This window comes from Apostichopus japonicus, chromosome 1 (assembly GCF_037975245.1).
Source record: "Apostichopus japonicus isolate 1M-3 chromosome 1, ASM3797524v1, whole genome shotgun sequence".
Taxonomy (NCBI): domain Eukaryota; kingdom Metazoa; phylum Echinodermata; class Holothuroidea; order Aspidochirotida; family Stichopodidae; genus Apostichopus; species Apostichopus japonicus.
The window spans coordinates 18,204,844-18,225,299 of record NC_092561.1 but is presented as its reverse complement, the minus strand read 5'-3'; the positions used below and the strand labels follow the sequence as shown (position 1 = coordinate 18,225,299).

At 38.3% G+C, this 20,456-nt stretch overlaps 2 protein-coding genes across 3 annotated transcripts in view; one reads left to right on the top strand and one right to left on the bottom strand.

Annotated features, from left to right (window-relative positions):
• The window catches only part of LOC139969731 (tuftelin-interacting protein 11-like), a 16,659-nt gene extending 12,129 nt beyond the window's left edge, over positions 1 to 4,530 (top strand). The window contains exons 12-15 of one of the 2 annotated variants that reach the window (XR_011793796.1): positions 426 to 556; positions 1,781 to 1,840; positions 2,653 to 2,992; positions 3,035 to 4,530. Coding sequence is in view for 1 of the 2 variants with exons in the window: in XM_071974938.1 (XP_071831039.1) it covers positions 426 to 556; positions 1,781 to 1,840; positions 2,653 to 2,832 (371 nt within the window). In the remaining variant the exon portion in view is untranslated. Of the gene's footprint in view, positions 1 to 425; positions 557 to 1,780; positions 1,841 to 2,652 lie in introns of both variants that reach the window. The other variant, XM_071974938.1, reaches the window with a different exon arrangement.
• On the bottom strand, positions 3,898 to 20,258 carry LOC139969724 (aldehyde dehydrogenase family 16 member A1-like). The gene is made up of 14 exons (XM_071974925.1): positions 20,102 to 20,258; positions 18,612 to 18,841; positions 17,264 to 17,442; positions 16,122 to 16,384; positions 15,127 to 15,279; positions 14,100 to 14,297; positions 12,765 to 12,863; positions 11,538 to 11,780; positions 10,430 to 10,587; positions 9,715 to 9,882; positions 8,627 to 8,714; positions 8,141 to 8,257; positions 7,113 to 7,298; positions 3,898 to 6,097 (listed from the first exon to the last, which is right to left on the bottom strand). The coding sequence occupies exons 1-14, from the start codon at positions 20,210 to 20,212 to the stop codon at positions 5,798 to 5,800; spliced, it is 2,493 nt and encodes an 830-aa protein (XP_071831026.1). The 5' UTR covers positions 20,213 to 20,258; the 3' UTR covers positions 3,898 to 5,797.
• Between the last annotated feature and the right edge of the window lie 198 nt (positions 20,259 to 20,456).

Sequence of the window (20,456 nt, the reverse complement as noted above, 5' to 3'; positions counted from 1 at the left end):
TCACATTTTGAGATTTTCATACTTTGAAAATTTTGAGATTTTTTAAATGTTTGAGATATATTTAAATTTTGAGATTTTTAAATTTTGAGATTTTTAGACTTTTAAATAGGCATGTAAGAGCTTGAACATTTAGATTAAAAAAAATTGCAAAACCCTTCTCCCCATTACACAGAAATTTATCATATTTTTAACAAATAAGGAAAAATATAAAATAATAAAGCAATGTTGTTCTATAATGCCTTTGTGGACTTGCTTAAGTCTTCAGTCTTGTGTGTAAAGAAAACATTAAATCAGTGATGTCTCCAAAATTAAATAAAGATTTTTTTTTCTCAGCTGTTTTGGGGAAAAGTCGTTCATGACTGTTATCTTGTGTTTCAACTTTTGCCACGGACAAAAATAACGCTTTTCTCTTTTCTTATTTTTAGATTATTTCAGTGATGCCCTGGCTATTATGAACAGGGCTGTTTCGGGTCATAACATCATCAAAGAGAACTTAGCGTATCTTAGCAACCTGCAGAGGCAGAGGGCCAGAGGTCAAGAAAGATGGGAAGACAAGGTGAGGAGGTCAAACCCATATTCAGGGATGTGCCCAGGATTTCCTGAGTGCCGGGTATACTGATCGCCGTCCTGGGGGAGGGTCTAAGGGGGAGGGTCTAAGGGGGAGGAGGTGTCCCCCTCCCCTTTGAGAAATTTTTCGATTTTTGAAGGTGCTCAGATGCCAAATGATGGCACTTGTGTAGCTTTTAAAGCACATACACTAGTTTTGCTAACAATTTACATTTTTAAAGTTTTTGTGTGAAATATATTGTTAGGAATGTCGTGATTTTAGGTGAAAATAGTGCTGGGCGGGATTCACAATATTTAAGACAGTGCTGGGCGGTAATTTTTAGTGCTGGGCAGGGCCGCCCAGTGCCACCCAGCGTGGGCACATCCCTGCATATTATTATTATTATTATTGTACCTATGTATTTGATAGAGCGCTCTACAAAAGATCACAGCGCTTTACAGAAACAAAAATAAACTACACAATGAAAACAAACACCAATCCTAAACACAAGCAAAAAATGCAAACATTACTGCGCAGTAAATAAATATGTTTTCATGAGACCTTTGAAGACCGAGACGGAAACTGCCACACCAATACCCACAGGCAGCTGGTTCCAGAGACGGGGACCAATAACTTGAAACGATTTATCACCAGTTTAACGCTTTGGGCGTGGAATCATGAGTCTGGTGGTATCAGATGAGGAGCGGAGTCTACGTCTCAAACCATCAACATTACTTAGAGGAGCATTATACAAAGAAAGAAAATCAATCAGATAGCTGGGAGCCTCACCATGCAGAGATTTAAAAACATACAAAAGGATATTGTACGGTCTATGGTTGTTTTATATTTACAAGCAGGTGCCCATCAAGGTTACCTATGAACATTGCTATGTTAAAGTTTCCTGCTTCTACATATGGAGATGCAGTGTCCAGTAAGCATTTCTTTTCTTTTCAAATCCTGGGACATTTTTGGAGGGAACGTCTTATTTATGTTTTTGGCCTTTTTGCATAAACATCCAAACTTAGGATTTTTTGGTTTATAGCAGCATACCCTCATGTCTGTCTGTGTCTGTCTGTCTGTATGTGCAGATGTCATACAAACAACATACTAATATAATATTCAGCGACTCTTTTTCTCTTTAATTCCTGTGTAAATTATTCATATTGTAAGCTCTCCTCATGTTTTGAATACTTCTGTTGAGATAATTTCTCTACATCCTCCTTGCTGTTTCAGCTGGCATCCACACCTCAAGCTGAAGTACCTGAAACGTTTAGAGAATTATTAGAGAGGAAGGTAAGCTGCTGCTTGTATCAATTTCGTTTTTTCTTCATGTCCTAATGAACTGATCAGCTTTGTTAGCCATTGTGTGACTTCTATATACTGGCATGATTAGTTAACTCAGGCATGAGCTTTCTCCTCGAATTCGCGGAATATCTGTGATTTATTTTCTACCTCCGAGATTTACACCTCTCAATTTCCGTGAATTTCTAACAACAGCGTTTGTATCATTTGATCCGTCGTTTGCATGTTTTTCATTACCTATGGCTATCCAACCTGCAGGGGGACAAACACTATTATCCTAACACACTGTAGCATATGCAAACTGGAGCCTATACCGCAATTTTTTCTCTGAATTTTCAAAACATGCTGACGCCTTCGGCATTAGTATAGATTCACCCACAAAGTAGTGATTTTGTTTTTACCCCCAGGCTCATCCCTGGCAACTCTGTAACTCTCTCTCTCCGTTGACTTGATTACCCCAATTGCTATGTAGAAAGTAAAGCCAAATATTAGTTAACCCTCTCAGTTTCTAGTTGATGAGTTAGGAGTTTTGTATGCATTTCATCAAAACTAACACTAAGCTTTTTGCATTGATGTTGGTTTTGTATTTTTCTTTTCTCACTTATCGTTTATTCATTATTCATAATTCCAAAACGAAACAATTTGGAATTTTGCAAACATTTCTCACTGCTGCTGGAAGACCAGGGAGTTAATGTTAGAGCAGTTTTATGGAATAATTGCATAAAACTCACAGAGCCGTGCGTCAAACTGATTAAATTTCATAGAGTTCCCACTTATTAATTTTTTTATTTATTCTTCCCCAGGCTGAAGAAAGTGGAATTCTCTTTGTACCAACGAATAAAAGAGAAGAAGGCATCCAGGTGTTTGCACTCGGCAATCGTCACATCTTCATCAAGAAAGGCGTCGTGTTTATTCAGGATCACACAGAGTGGAAACCGGTGCCTCTAGCCACAGCTATTGAAATGGGCAAAGGGGTAGCATAGCGTCAGAACTATGTCAGTGACCTCTGAGGGTCTGCTCTGTCAGTGAAAGTATCTTTCTGACACTGCAATGCAAGAGTGATGATAACCAATCAGTACCAGATGATCCAATAGGTACACAAGGCAAGTCCTTAGGAGCCCCTAGGACAATGGGCCCCTCAAGGTCCCTAGGACAATGGGCCTCTAGGACAATGGGCCCCTCAAGGTCCCCTAGCCTCTGTGAACAATTACAAGCAAGACAAACAACTTTATTTTTGTCAGACAAGATCAAAGGATCCCAAGGTCAAGTGGCCACCAAAGTCAAGTGGCCATCAAGGTCAAGGGTTCATCAAGGTCACCAATTTCAAGTGGCCACCAAGGTGAACGGGTCATCAATATGAATATTGTGGTCATCAAGATCAATGAGCCAATAAGGTCAATGGGAGGTCAAGGTGCCAAAGATCAAGTGGTCATCATGGTCAAGTGGCCATCAAGGTCAAGGGGCCTCTATGAAGAATAGAGACATACCAACTTCCTATGTATGGGTCAAGCCTGCAATAATAGGGAGGGGGACTTGGGTAAGCGTATGGTGCCATGACCTCAAAGGGTGTTCATCTGGCATGTTTTAATGGAAGTAATGCTTGATAAGACTGGGTGGGGTGTAAACTGGTACCAAATGGGTGTTCCAGTCCGCAGTACTAGGGCCTTGAAACGATTGGCACACTTGGAACCTGGGAATTGCAAATCTCAGTACATAGTGGTTATGTTTTACAGGCTTTGTATGTAAATATTTACATAGACTGGTGAAGAACTGTGATTAGCGTGAGCTAAAAGAGAGAGGAGATGTGATCACAGAAGAAAATTAACTGAGCAGATTTTGTGTTCAGGTTCAATACTTAATACTACTCACAATAAATGGCCTCACCGAAAAATAATTAAATTCACCCCTTTTTGTTGTTTTTTGTTGTTCAAGGTATTTCTTGCATTGTAAGATGTTACAACATAAGGTAGTTATGATCTAATCAAAAAGTTTTCTACAAATAACAATCTTTCAAGATAAATGATAAATAAAAAATAGATAGCCAATCATTTTATTTGTTCAAGGTTTATTGTGGTCGACTCTGGGAGGGCAAAAAAACCAACAAAAAAACAGGAGTTTAGCAACCGTTTTATACTCTTGGGTGAATTTGATGTTTGAAATATTACTCAAAATCAAGCATTTATTAAATATTGCTATTGAAGTAAAACTTTAAAGCTTCACTTTTTCTTAGACCAATTTCTTCAAAAGGTAATAAAGTATTTTATGCTTTCAATAATCCTAACCTGGCAATAAATCTTGAATGTTTTGTCTGATCAAAACCCCTACACATGAAGTTTGGAAATTAATTTCTTCAACTCCTACTCAAAATATGTTGACAACAATTATCAAAGAGCATTGTCATGATACAAAATCATATAATTCCTTTCAAAAACTCAAGTAATGACCATTAGTTTCCATTATTTTTAAAACAGACAGGAACTAAAATTTGAGGTTCAAAAGTGACAATTTCGTAATTTGGGAGAAGACTTTATAGCTATTTAAAAATAATTTACATTTATTGACAAAAGTGATGAAAGGTACCCATAAAATCAATTTTCACAAAGACTCCCAAGAACATAAATTTTGAAACAAGGCACTTTGTGTGGAGGCTTGTTAAATAATCTTTGAAACAGAATCATAACCCAAGAAATACCCCCCCCCCACTACTTACAAATTAAAACTAGGAGTAGGAGAGATTTATGAATACCACCAGTTCCTGAGGATGAAGGAAGCTTTCAAACAAACACTGTTACAAGCATTCAAATATCAAAAGCATCAAAACATTGAGTATATATTTAGTTGGCACAAGCTAACCGACCCTACACCAAGTAATAGTCGAAACGAAGATGACAAATGATAAATTAGTCTTGACATCATACCATTGTAAGCTTTATATCACCAAATGAAATTTGGGGAGATAGTAATTAATAACAATATTAATCTCGGCAATTTCACTCGGAATAAATTTGCAAATCTAACAAGTGTTATATCATTGATCCTTTAGTGAAATTTGACAGCATAGATTAAGTTTGCTAGGTTGTTACACAATATCTTAGTACTGATCGTCATCTAAAGACAATGATCATCGTCAACTCATTAAAAGAAAACTTTAATGGCTAAGAAAAACAAGAGGTAGAACATAAATATTATATTTATAACTATTATTTGGCGAATTCTGTAACAGTTATGATGTTATTTCAAAATTCTTCAACCACAATAGGGACAACAGACCTACAAACCTGTGAATAAACCCAAGATAATTTAATCTACTTTCAAACTTTGCTAAGTTTTTACAGCAATTTGCTTGTAAAATTTCCTGGAGGTGTTCCTTATGCAATAACTCATTCACTCTTGAAATATTAAGAGCATGAATTTCATGGTGATCTTGTAGGTTAACACCACATCAATTTCTTGATTGGAAGTTACCCAGTGAAAAGACAACTGGAAGAACATATTAATAGATCCAAATAATTAAACGCAGAAAAACTTTAACTATCTGGGTAGGAATTTTTTGGCTCTCCATCAGATGGGAATTATTTTACATCTCAATGAGATGAGAACTCTTTCAAAAATATGTCAAATATAGGGTATTTATAAAGAAAAAAAAATGTGTTTCCTGATGTAGTTAACTTTTAAAGACAGACAGTTTTGGCTAACAAGATGTATCCTGTGGTACTGCCGATCGTCAAATCTTTGTTTTGTTATAAAATGCGTTCTTCCATTTAGTATGAAAAACCATTATTCCTTTTAGATTTAATCTGCCCAAAATGATGTACCAATTATTCACTAAAGTACTGATGTGACAATTATTTGAACCAACCAGGGATTCACAACCTGGCAAGCAGAGACGGTGGGTATAAAGGAAAAGGTGATGGTGGGGGTGGGGGGGGGGGTGATCACAATAATTCATCAATTAGCAAATATGTCACCCATTGGTATCCATACATTCTTCACTTGGATGGCATGGTAAAGAAACTCTTCCCCTTGCCCTTGTTCTCGGTTGGTCCAATCTCGGGGAATGCCGTAATCGACCCAGGTCCTCTTAAGGTTGGTAGCAGAGGTCCACTCCACAAATTTGGACCCCTCCGCGGTTCCAAAGTACCACATGGCCTGAACGTCGTGGTGCTCGGAGAGGTACTTAGTCAGGTGTTCTTTGTTACCGGTGAGGATGTTGACCACGCCCCCAGGAAGGTCGGAGGTGTCAAATACCTAAATAAATCAATCAATCAATAAATAAATCAAAGAATTAGTTGCTAACTGTTGGACAGAATTATTTCATTTTTATGTGAGATTAGTGGGGTTTTATTCATATAATATCATCTTTTTTTTAACTTTATATATATGTTTCTTTCATACATACTGCTTTTGATTGTTCAACACTTTTCCAGGGGGTACATGATCAATGTACACTTTAATTGGCACAAATCCATAGGCTCAGTTACCCCTTAAAGTAGCTTTTTGAGTCAATCTTTATAAAAACAAATAAAAGAAAAACAAAACTAGCATCACATAACAATGCACATCATTAGCTTAAAATTAATTAAATTTCAACTTCAGATAGTGAAGTAAAAGCTAGAAACTTTTTTAATCATTCAATTAAGTCCTGGGGGTGTGGGGGGGGGGGCGGATGGAAGATGCCCTAGTGTGCACTATTGCATCAAAACTTCCAGCAATACTTAGTAGGTGTTTGATTTAACATACAGGAACACAAAAGCTTCATATTCTTCATTTTAGGAGAGGTGGGGGAAAGGGAGAAGTGGGACAAGACTTCCCTTCTACATTGCCTTCTCAATGTGTTAAAAACAAAGCTAATTAAAATTGGCAACAATTATAATCACTATAACATTTCTGTCACTGAAATATTGATCATAATAATATTTGCTTTTTATACAGCGCTTTATACCAGGGAATGGTCTCAAAGCGCTGAACAGACGTTATATACCCCTGGTCAATGATAACCTGTCCCAGAGACAATCCCTCCAGTCGGCAGCAGTTATATACTGCGCCCAATGAGAAGTTACCTCACAGGTACCCATTTAACCCCTGGGTGGAGAGAGGCAAGTGAGATAAAGCATCTTGCCCAAAGGACACAACATAATGAACTAGGCAGGAATCGAACCAGCAATCCTTGGATCAAGAGTCCGACGCCTTAGCCAATTGGCCACCACGCTCTTAACGGCGCCAAAGCAATATAAATCCTTTAGCCAGGGATGAAACAGCGTACCTGGTAGAATCCAGCAGCTAGTAGTGGATACTTCTCACTGGGAACCACGACGACTGCATTTCCCCGGATGACAGCCGGGGCAAACAGAGACACAAAGCCCAAGAGGGGTGACTCGTCTGGACAGGTTATGGCGATCACACCGACAGGCTCGTGTATCTTCACCGTGGCACCGTACAGCATGGTCTCCTGCATGAGGATATAGATAAATCATGAATCTTGTGTGGACTGATTGTTGTTATACTTGAACAGGGATGAGACTGGGGTAAAAAAAAAAATCATGGAACTTTGCAAAAATTGCGGTATAGGCTCCAGTTTACATATGTTACAGTGTGTTAGGATAATAGTTTTTGTCCCCCAGATAGAAAATAAATCACGGATATTCCGCGAATTCGCTGAAAAAGCTCATGCCTGCTTGAAGGAGAGGCAAGGTTCCTTCACTGCGGATTTGTTAACTCTGTTGATCTTACTAACTTGAGCAGTGCCACCGTAGTTAGATATTACTGTGCAGCAAAGTGCCACCTTTTGCCCATTCATCTTTACAAGTCAAATTAAACAGTAACAAGGTATTTGTTAAACTTTACCCACCCGAACAGTGCCGAAATATACTGTCCAGGAAAACTGCCACCTTGCCCATTAATCTTCACAACTGCAATTATTCATAGTGCCACCATACTCGTTAAACTTTACCCACCCGAACAGTGCCGCCACATTTTGTGAGTTGTAAGTTGATACTGTCCAGCAAACTGCCACCTTACCCATTAATCTTCACAACTGGAATTATTCATAGTGCCACCATACTCGTTAAACTTTACCCACTCGAACAGTGCCGCCACATTTGTGAATTGTTAACTGCCACCTTACCCATTAATCTTCACAACTGGAATTATTCATAGTGCCACCATACTCGTTAAACTTTACCCACCCGAACAGTGCCGCCACATTTGTGAATTGTTAACTGCCACCTTACCCATTAATCTTCACAACTGGAATTATTCATAGTGCCACCATACTCGTTAAACTTTACCCACCTGAACAGTGCCGCCATATTTGTCAGCGTAAGCTCCCCAATGGAAGAGTCTCTGAATGGAGAGGTCCACCTCATTGAGACAACTTTCCATATCTCGACCTGTGAGCTTGTTGAGGCTCTGTGAAGGAATAATGACAGACAAATTAGATCTTCCAACAGCAGAATTTGTTGATGTGTTTGAGACTGAAAATTACACAAGGGATTATTATTACTACAAAAAAAGTCAGCAAGACTCAAGAAAATCATTACAGTATGTGTCTACACTGACTGGACCTCAGACCTAGTTTAATTCCTTTTTTTCTATTTTCTTTGGGGGGGGGTGGGTCAAAAGTTACCCTGGAATCATCCAAATGTAGACTGGAAAAATAATAAAAAACCTTGATTTTAACAGCCCATTAAAAGTGGAGAAGCAAACATATGATGAACTAAATACAGTACCAATTTCATGGCATGCATACAATGTTGCAAACAACTCTGATTGACTCACCTCTGCTACTTCTTTCCTTCTTTGCTCAAGGTTCTCTGCCATGTAGTAAACTATCTGAGCTCTGTTATGAGCTGCCCTTTTGCCCCAACTAACAAGAACAAATTAAATGAAACATTATTTAGCCATCCATTTGGTGGTTCATTTGGTTTTTTTCTTTAATCAAAAAATAAATTGGCAACACTTTTATCTTTGCTTTTTTGTTTATGGAGATCATGAAAAGTAGGAATAGCTAATTTAAAAAAAAAATTAACACATGCTAGACTAATTTATGCAGAGGTGAAGAAACATGTTATATGTAAGAGGTTCTAAGGGATGAGATGTTTGCATGACTCCCCCTTCCTTAATGATTCCCCACCCTGCCCCTCACCTTTCCTATCCCTCACAGTGCTGGATACATTGTATATGGTGGGGCAGACTTGCAAATGTTAACTCCAGGTAATTATTTCATCAGAGATTCACAACTGTGGCTGAGAGGTGATAATATTCCTTTTAGATAAACATTCACCAAACGTTTCTTTCTCAATCATCAAAACCCAAATATCCAACTGTCCTAAACAATGTCAAGAAAAAAGTGTAAGCAGACTTTTATTAAGTTAGGTAGACAAAGCAGCTGTAAGAAAGATAGTGTTTGAAGAATATGATCTTTTAGCTACATAACAAAACCATTCAGTTGGTTGATTAGGGTATGGTTGAGATATTATATTACGTCTATACAGAAACTGCCATCATCATTGTCATCCAATTCATTGTTTTCCGACCAAATTTCACACCGGTAAATAAAAACCAAAATGCCGTAAAAAAGACAGCCCGACCCACCAATTATTGTCTTCTGGCCACTGTGTTTGTTCGCTGCCTAAACTTTGGAAGGCCTGGACTTTTAATCACACTTTGTTACCCCAAGGGGAGATAACTCCCCTATCCTACTCCCCTATTCTGCATATAAACAAAACCCTATCCAGTAAGGGCTCTGGTAATCTCTCCATCAACCCCACTCAATAATCTGAATTGCAATACCAAGTTGATGAGGCTTCTAAGGAAAAGAGGAATCTAAGAGATATTTATATCTTGAAATAAGTTTTCCTACGCACCCAGGAGCTGCCTTGTGAGCCGCCTCCACTGCGTTCCTGACATCCTTTCTGTTTGAATCGGACACAAGAGCGATGACCTGTCCATTAGCTCCAATGACCGGCATCGAGTAGTTCCCATCTGGTCGTTTCTGTGAGCCCCCGTAGTAATTCTTGTAAGTTCGATCGATGCTGCGTTATGGACAATACAAATATGACATCGCACATGTAAGGACGAAGTATCGCAAGTGACACTCTGCCATGATAAATATTAACCACTAAGATACTATTTTGGAATGAAGGGATGTTTCAAACACTTCACTAACCATATTTCTCTCCACAAAATTTATTTTCATTCCTCTGGAGCAAGAAGCTTTTAAGTTAAAAGTTAGAGTATCTCTAATTTACTTATTTTGTCCTTTGGTGGTGGAGGGAGGTACGACAGATATACGGTGTACTTAATCACCTAAGAAAGTCCCAAACTTTCAGGTTGCTTGGCCAATGAAATTGATTTCTGTCATAATTTACATACAAAAATCTCAGCCAAGTAGTTTCTTGTGATTGAACTTTCAAGCGAGTATACATTCTTTCACTGAAGAGAAATACTACATGGGGATTGGTTTAGAACATAGAATTTTTTCTCATGACCTTTTCCAAGGGTAACACAGGATATTCTTTTCTGATGGCATATAATGGAAACAGATACAAATTATACACTTAAACTTTTCCTCCCTCATACCTGGGATATTTTGATCCGTTGACTTCCACCAGATTCACCTCGCTCTCTGTTTCTGTCGGCATGGACGGGACATGGCTACCAAACTTCTTATAGTCCATCTCCATGGCCGCAGGTCTAGGCTTACTCATCCACTTTGGCATGACATACTCATACAAACCCTGGGAAGAGTGAGCAAAACAGCTTCGGTGATGAGGAAATTCATAACAGACCCAGATCTACACTGGCTTCCAGTTAACACTCGGATTGGAATTGAAATATATTGATGTTCAGGGCATTGAAGTATGGTTCACCCGAATATCTTCACAACCTTATCCATGAGCGAACAACGGATAGACCTACTCGTTCCCAATACCTCTATCAACTTACTGTTCCTGTGACACAAACAAGAACCTTTGGTGATCGCAGTTTCTGCTATTCCGCCCCGCACTTATGGAATTCGCTGCCAGTCCATCTGCGGGAAATTGATTCACTTGAAGAATTCAAACAAGTTATTAAAACTTATTTTCTATATGCTACACACATCTGTAAAGCACATTGAGAAACCTTTAGGTTGGATTCTGCACTATATAAGACTAATTATTATCATTATTATTATTAGACGAAGCTTCTGCAGTCATCAATTTTACCATATCAAGTTAGGATTGAGAGGAAAGTGTGTACTAGTTTCTTGTGCATGTTGCATAAATGGCAATTCTTGTTTCAAATATTGTTACATGTATGTAATTTAACCAACAGGTAAAAATGTCTGGAAATCTCACTTTTGGTTATAAAATTTGATGCAATAAACAGGTTGATAAATAAGATTACAGACTCACCAATCACTGATCAGTGACGTACAGCCGATTGACCGACCTTTTTTACCTACGTGGAATTACTAACCACCAAATTACCATCAAGGACAAAATTACGAATAATTTTGAAAAGTCTACCTATAATAACTTCCCAAGGAAAGCCGTTCCATGAATCTATTCAAAACTTTGATACGTAAAGTTAGGAGTGATTTCCTCTAAGGACTAAGGTGGAGTGGAGGTAAGTGCTTTGCCATGATAGATTATATCACCACTCCACCCTACTCCCTTTTTTTTTTTTTGGGTATCTCTTACTTTACCTCTTTCCCTCCATCCCGGCCATACCCGCTGTGTCGATATCCGCCGAATCCTGCGGCTGCGTCAAACATGTTGTGACCGTTTATCCAGACAGCACCCGCTTTCAAGCTGAGAGCTACTTCCAGGGCTAGGCTGACATTTTCAGTCCAGACGCTGGCAGCCAGACCGTAGTTTGTGTTGTTGCCGAGGGCGACGGCTTCCTTGGCAGTGCGGAATGGCAAGACCACCAGAACAGGTCCAAAAATCTAATGGGAAAGCAATTTTTATGAAAATTAGCTGTGAATTAAGAGTTAGTGCTACGAGTCTCTTTCAAGTAACTTGAGGTAAGAAAAAAATTCAAAATAAGTTTGTTTTTAATGCCATTAAAAGCGTACATGCCTGCAACTAACTAAATGTAATTATCAACTTTTGAAGAATCTGTTGAGGAATTGCCAAGAATATGCACTGAGTTGCTGCAGAGATCAGACTTCCTCATAACATTCCAGTATACACAGTTAATTATTCCCCAATCATAGAGATAGGTGAGCCAATCTTTCCATTTCCATACAGTTAAAGGCTAAGCACACCACAAACTGCTTCTAATTTGCTTATAATACACTTTGTAGCGAGCTACAAGAGTTTAACCTCCTGATAACATAACAGTAAACAGACTATTTATTCTCTGATCTTACAGGTAAGCCACGTTTTACAGCTATAGACTTTTCACACAGGTCCTGTTTACAAGCTTAGAACCCATTGAGATATATCCAGTAGGCCAAGGAATGCATCATGTCTAAGAGGAATCCAACCTCCTTATAACATAACAGTAAACAGACTTTTTATTCTCTGATCTTACAGGTAAGCCAAGTTTTAGAGTTATATACTTCTCACACAGGACCTGTTTAAAAGCTTAGAACCCATGGAGATATAGGCCAAGGAATACAGCACGTACTAGAAAAATCGAACCTGCTCATAGCATACTAGTAGGTACTACACACACCAAATGATTAACTTATGACACAGGTAAATCAAACTTTCTATTTGCCAACAGGAAACACAAAACCACCAAACATTTGCATGCTAAATATTTTTACTGTAGATTAATAAACGAGTCCAGAGAATACATACATGGGATCTTTCAAATAATATCACGTCAGAAAAACTCAATTTTGATTCCCTACAGATGTTTGATTTCAGGAGTAAGTTTACGCCAAATGCAGTGACTTTCGTGGCGAAGGATGAGTACAAACCTCTTCCATGACGACTCTGGATGACGTCTGTACGTTGGTGATGATTGTAGGAGGGTAGTAGCATCCTTGTTGAGGTACACAGTCCCAGTTTTGATAAACCTGCAATGGCAAAAATCATACAAAACTTAGCATGAGATCGGAGAAAATTTAGCAAAGATTCAAAATGGGGTGATGGAGCACATAATAACACTGCCAGGCAGCGGCTAAAGGGTAAACATGGAAATATGGAACACATTATAATCCTGTATATAGCACCTGCTTCACATATTTACTACATATTTGACAACGGAAGATAAATATTCTACTACTTCAGTCCACCAGAAAAAAAAAATGTCTTATCAACTTGACCTATTTATAATCAGGAAGATGATCTGTGGATTTTGTCTACTAAGTGGATATAAGAACCCAGCAACCAGTTCAATAACTGACAATGAATTATTCCTTTATAATTTTGACAAAATGCTACACACCCCGGTCCTACCTCAAAGGAAAATAATCCAGAAGGCAAATATAGAAGCTTAAGGAGGTCTCCTGGGAGTAAAGCATAGCCTGATACCTTGTAAACTTGTTACATTCCATTTTCCTTGAGATGCCATTTTCAAGCTTTTACTAGAAGAATGGGAAATATTGTACTATTCTAGTGCTGCACAATAGCTTGATATAACTAGCTAAACCATTACTTCACAGAATGAGGAAGAAGTAGTAGTAAAGTTAGATATATTAAGGTTTTAATCAAGTCACTACAATGCTGATACCACAGAAAACTATCCAAAACAATGTTTTCAGCGCCCGTTGGAATTAATAAGTTATTTGATAAGTCTAACCTGCATTCGTTGACAACAGCTTGTACTTGTAAACTATCTTGGTTCGATCAATTACAATGTGAAAAGATTTTGAGCACTCGTTGGGTTTTTTCTTGTTTTAAATTAATGTAAATTAAAGTCCAGATGCTGCAAACAGTTGTAAGAATACATTAAGAACAAATAAAAAAATTCCGACAAACCACTTCTGACCCAAACAATAGAAACCGCTCCATCTCCAAATCCCATTTACTTAGAAATTCCTCCTCTTTAGAGATCCCTCCCAAATTGGCTCTTCAGTTCCAACCTTGTGTTAATTTATGGCTTCTATACAATGTTATTGCATAATACTTCACTTCTCAGCAACTCCCTGACTGCACAATAGACAACTTTCCCAAGAAAAAAAAGAAAAAAAAAAGTGTCTATTCTACAAAACCATATTATTATCCCCCGTAGGACCTCTCGTGAGGTCGAGCAGGGGTTAAACTCCTTTTTGTTTTTACTTGTAAGACTGAGATCTCTCTGATGGACTAACCTCAGCTCCTTCCTTTCTGGCATCCTCGACGTACTCGTCCACTGTCTTCCTCTGGGAAGGATCCACGATGGCTCCCATGTCGATGGATTTATCTAGCGAGTGTCCCAGACGAAGGTGAGAGATTCTGTCCCTTAATTTATCGACCACCGTCGAGAGGATATTCTCTTGAACGATCAATCTGGAACCAGCACTACAGACCTGTAGAAAAAAAATGATTTATGTTTATAAGGTTTAATGTGAGCCGAAGCAGGTGACAATGAGGGGAAAAGATGAAAAAATACAAATAAAAAAATAAATAAAAAATTAGATCTAGCTGATATCAACCTTCTACTCTAACAAGAAGAGAACTGATGAAAAAAGATAAAAATAGTATAGATCTAAAGAAGATGGAAAAAATAGCATCTTCATATGGTGAGGTACATCCTCACAGGCCTGATAAGAGGAGAGAGCGTTGTTGTCAAGTGGTTAAGGCAGTGGACTTGTGATCTAAGGTTTATAGGTTTGAGCCCTGGCCAGATCATTGTGTTGTGTCCTTGGGCAAGGCACTTTATCTCCATTGCCTCTCTTCAACCATTATAAATGTATAAATGTAAAAAGTATAAATGGGGACTTGCGAGGTAACTTGTAAACATAGTTGCGCGCGCCGGTTTCTGGCTGCACCCTATGGGAAGTCCCCCGGGGGACACATGGTTGTGGTGCACTGTAGTGCCAGGAGAATTTGATTGAAGGGCGCACACTTTGGTGAATAGGTGTGATAAGTTATCAATGACCAAGGCTAATAGCGCCTTTGAACAATTTCTGTTGACTTTGGCGCTATATAAATGTCTTCTGATTGATTGATTGATAAAAGACATAAAAGGGTAAACACTATTAAAGGGATGCTAACAGACTAAAGACGAGAGAAAAAAGGAGGTGTTGCCTCATCTATGAGGCTCACCCAGACAATGCTCTAAGGAAATAAAAAGATTAAATGGTGTAAAAGTATAAAACCAGATAGCACTCTGGAAGTTATTGCAAGACTACAAACCTGTCCTTGGTTGAACCAGATAGCATCCACCACACCTTCGACAGTGGAGTCGATATCAGCAGAGTCAAAAACAACAAATGGTGACTTTCCTCCAAGTTCTAGAGACAGCTTCTTACCGGTACCTGCCAAAGAGCGACGTAAGATTTGACCCACCTACGGACAGACGTACGGACATCAGCACATTATACAGATGGATACAGGTGACTCTTTACCCCGGTGTTGTACAAGGGGGGGGTGCAAAGGGGGCGACATTTCCCCCCCACCTTGAGCATATTTTTGATATTTTTTTATGATTTCGCTAGTAATTTCAAAATCAAAAATGTTTATATGCAACTAACAAAGACTGGGAAGTGCCATTTCCAGCGATCTAGGAGGCTTTTCGGCCAAAATTTTCTTTCACCCTTCAGGCCAACTCATTGTGGCGCTTCGCTTACATAGTTTGCCTTCAAACTCTGCCCCTCCCTTGGCAAATTCCTCTCTACGACCCTGGTGTTGTAAACATCTCCCCCTGTTCAGTATGTTGTAATTCCACATATTCTCCATTGAAATAGTTCAATGAATAAATAGCCTACATTTCTTTGGGTTTCCTGTAAATAACCTAAGAGAGCAGTGTAAGTTTTTTTTTTTTTTCCATGTAAATAAAATAAGAAAATACTATCCCAATGCATACGCTTTATTCCCTAGAATACTGGTCAACGTAGCTAAGACCTTGGAGAATATAGGTTTCAATATAAACATAAATATTTAATGATTGCATTATCAAGACTCTACACCCCTCTTCCTCATAAATATCGACTCTCATTAGCTACATGGAATCGGATTACCTTTCCGTCCAGCCGTCTTCAGAATATTCCGCCTGAATAATATTGAAATAGAGAGCGATAAATGAATCCCCTCAGAGAACCCCACCCCCCATCCCCTTCACTTCTATATCCCCATTACCCCCTCCCCCTCCCCCCCCACATTGTATGGAGAAGGAAAGCAGTGACACTCACTTCTGTGGAGCCTGTAAATGCAATCTTATCTACATCCGGGTGAGCAGCCATCTTGCTCCCAAATGCTCCGTTCCCAGTCACGACGTTAAAGACCCCTGGAGGAAGGCCAGCCTCTGCACAGATCTGAGCTAAGAGTAGGGCCGATAGGCGGGTGTAGGTGGCGGGCTTTAGGACCATGGTATTCCCCATTGCCAGGGCTGGACACACCTTCCACGTCAACAGCATCAGGGGGAAGTTCCACGGTACTATTCCACCAATGACACCTGCATATTATTAAGAGAATAGCCTAAGATGCTAATGTCACTCCAGTACTGTACAACCTAAAATAACAACAGGCCAACACTTAACTCAGCAATATACTTTACTATAAACTGCAATCGTTATAAATAAGGATTAGGATTGTATCAACTGCTGGTACATGCATTTTCTTATCCACAATGCACGACTTAGTTTAAGCCCATTTGACTAGAATATGATGTCCTATGGCCTAGAGCATATAGCAATTGTTTTTCAGTTTCAAACTGTGAGAGACTTTCTTTTAACATCAGTGGACATACAGTAACTGTATTTCGTCATAGAATAAGCACTATAGGAGACATTAATTACTGTACATTGCTATGCAACCATCGACTGTATTAATATATTCTATATATTAACTATCTGCTACAATTCACAGCGTCCTGTGATGTTTGTTGCTATGCAACCATCTGCTATGCATTATGCATTGACTTTATGTTAATATGCAACCATCTGTTGTGCATATATTAGCACTACTTGAACCACTACTGTACTGTGCTATGCAAACACTTGATATGCCTATATGCATATCAGGTGTATGAGTACTACAGTAAACACAATATTTGATATGCAAATATTTGCTATGCATATTTATTAGCATTAAAGGAGCCCCTGCTGTATGCTGCTATGCAAACACTTGTTATGGATAAAGTATTGCAGTATAAACACAATATATATCGTTGATATATGCAAACATCTGTTATGCATATATATTAGCATAATTACATGAGTCGCTACTGTACGTTGACATGCTAACAGCTGTTGCACATATATTAACATATTACCAGCAGCTACAGATACTGTACATTACCTTGCTACTGGAATACCTGATGTACTGTACATACCGATAGGCTTCCAATCCTTCATTTCTGTATCCATAAGCTCGGCCCAACCAGCATGATGGTAGAAGTGTCTGACCAACAAAGGGACATCAGCATCTCTGGTCTCCCTGATTGGTTTACCGTTGTCAAGGCTTTCGACGACACTCAGTAAACGCTGATGTTTCTGGACGTGACGAGCAACACTGGGTGAGTAAGACAGAAATTAATAACAACTTCATGATCCTGGAACAGGTCAAATCAAATTGTGCGTAGGATTATGGTTATGGTTATAGTTTTGTTCCTCTGATTGAAAAGTGTAATACTGTAATAGCGGTAACTCTGTTTAGATGTACGGTCTAAACGAATTCAGTACCACAGTTTCTACATTGCTCTGTATCGTAAATGTTTGTGTAATACTGTGGTACTTGTTGTAACTTATGTACAGTAGCCCATGCCCTTATACACATTATACAACACCTAATTATATTCCGGCCATTTGATTGGTCAATTGCTCGTCGATTGCATGCAAAATCCCCTCTATTGCACTCTATGAAATAGAACCATGGGTTATACTTTTTTGATAGCACTTTTTTCAATGGTAAGAGAGCAGAGAAACCTGTCTGTTCAAAACAATCTGTGGCATGAGTGCATTTTACATCCAATTATATCCAAATTTGAAGGTGTTGTATAAACAAATAATGAATGGTTTCCATTCGTGCAATACAGGTAGTGCAAATATTTCATTCGTTGAAAGATGTAATTTGTTCCATTCAACTCGGCTGCGCCTCGTTGAATGGAACATTCCATCTTTCAACTCATGAAATATTTGCACTACCTGTATTGCACTCATAACCATTCATTATTTGTATACTGTTGCACACCAAAACCAAAAATGTGGGTCTAATCTGCATCTACTGTACTGTTCTGTATCAATCATGTGTGTTGAACAATTATGTCATGCTTCCGACATGATCACTAATAGCAATAATACTGTAGGTACAACATGTACAGTTTGTTTAGCTTGCATACATGTACAGTACATACAGTACATGTAAAAACATTCATAATCCTTAATGTCACAAAGACCTTCTAGACAATATGAATGATTTAGTTTTCCTTGCATGATGATATATACTTTCATTGCAAAAACATTACAATCGATATTAATTGGGAAGTACAGTAGGGTACTGTTTGGTCTAAAATCGTATTCTTAACTACTGACACACATGAAGCCAACAATCACAAACAATATCAAAGACCATATTACTATATATATATACAAAAATAGAATGAAAATAGTCCTTTACCATCATGTACTGTACTGAATGAAATGAGAAAGTGAAACAGTAAGACTTTAATGCTAAAAGCTAACCTGTAAAGATGCCTAGCTCGGACATGACATGGAAGTTTACTCCAGGAGTCAAATGCCTTTCGAGCAGACTTTACAGCAAGTTCAATATCTTCATCTTCTCCCTGTATGGTCGTAGCTAGAACTTCACCTGTGCATGGTGCTCTTGTGGTGTAGAGCTTCCTGCCCTCTGGTTTCACCCATTGGTTGTTGATAAAATGGCCCAAGTTTCCACCATGCTTATCAAACCAAGCCTAAAGTGATGGAGAATTTTTTTTTTTTATTAGGCTTTAGTGTTAAAAAGTACTGCACGAATGAAAGGTCATAGGTAATGGCCCAATATTTCAGCACGTGTTGTTCCTAAAGGTCAGAAAGTAGAGTCCATGAGGCAATATTCAAAGATATCAAACAGTGGTCAATTTAATGGAAGATGCAATAATAGAATAAAAAGCTTAGTTAGTGAAAATGTACATGTATGGTGAAGTATGAGCATGGGTGACCAGAATTTGATATTCTAGCTTTAATATTTGGAGGCTTTATCAACTTTAATCACAAACTGTATCTTTTCTTTCGTTTTTTTTTTCTTTTTCTTGTTGTTGAATTTCCATCAGGATGCGTCTGCATGTACACATCTTCGCAACAATATTCCGCCAATTGACAAAATATCAGCAAACAACGGAAACAATTATCGATTGATACTGTACTTTGAATAGATAAGACTGTGAAACTAAAATCATTACTACAGTATATAGCCAAGCCTGATAATATTTGATAATTTGCGTCCACTGCTTGCATGCTCCAAATGTCATTAGTAGTAAGTTAGATTTTTATTGTTAACTAAAAAGTCTCTCCATCACACAAATTAAAGTTCTAAATTACCGAACAGCAGTAAAATGGGATTACCTAGAGGCTATTCATAAATGTAGGGCATATTATAAGCTAACAATAACATGTATATACAGTAAATGTTTGCATATTCTTTAGCATAGATATATATAGCCTAGGCCTACAATAAGATATCTAGAAGAAGCTTACTAGGCCACGCCTTTTTAACAAATAATGATTATTGGAAAATTAAAATTAAAAAAACCTCTGAAAAAAAGGTTCAGACAAACATGTATGTACAGTATAAAGTTCCATTCCAATATCCTTACTCAAGTTACTTAGCCAAGCTTGGGCCTAGCCTAATCATGTTTCACTTACTTACAAGTTACAATACTTCATTTGCTTACTAACGCTGTATCTAACAAAGTTTGCAGCTTTTTACTTCTGATGAAACAAATCATGAATTCCAGATACTGAACACTCTTACCCTCGTTACGCACTACTTAATAGACTGGTAGTGGTAGTAATACAGTAGGCTACAGTACTAGCATAGGCCATCCATTGCACTCAGTTAGGTCGATTAGTAACAGTTCCGCGAATGGTGTTAAAGTTTGAAGGTTACTTCAAGTTCAAACTGAGCTTATAAAAGAAGGGTTTCTGGATAAACATTAAGCTACCAATGACTTTACCTGTGCTGTTTGTGACATCTCAGGGTTAGGTCCATACTGCATAGAGTCAAAGATAGCCGCCACAGAATTGTCTGAATTCTGAGAGTTTGACGTTGCCGTAGAAGCCGCCATGTTTGACAGGTTCCATGTAACTAAAATAGAACCCGAGCATATAGACCAGGATTGAACTGAAACAACCAGAAACTGCAATCTATGTCGCACAGTATTGTAATTGATCATTCCATGTATTGGTCGGTTTGGGCATCGAAACGCCAAGATACAGAGGTATTTCGTGAAGGAGGAAGTCTCGAAGGTATTTCGAAACACTTTAATAAGCTGGAATTGTTTTATAATAAAGTTTTTAAAGGTAATCTTT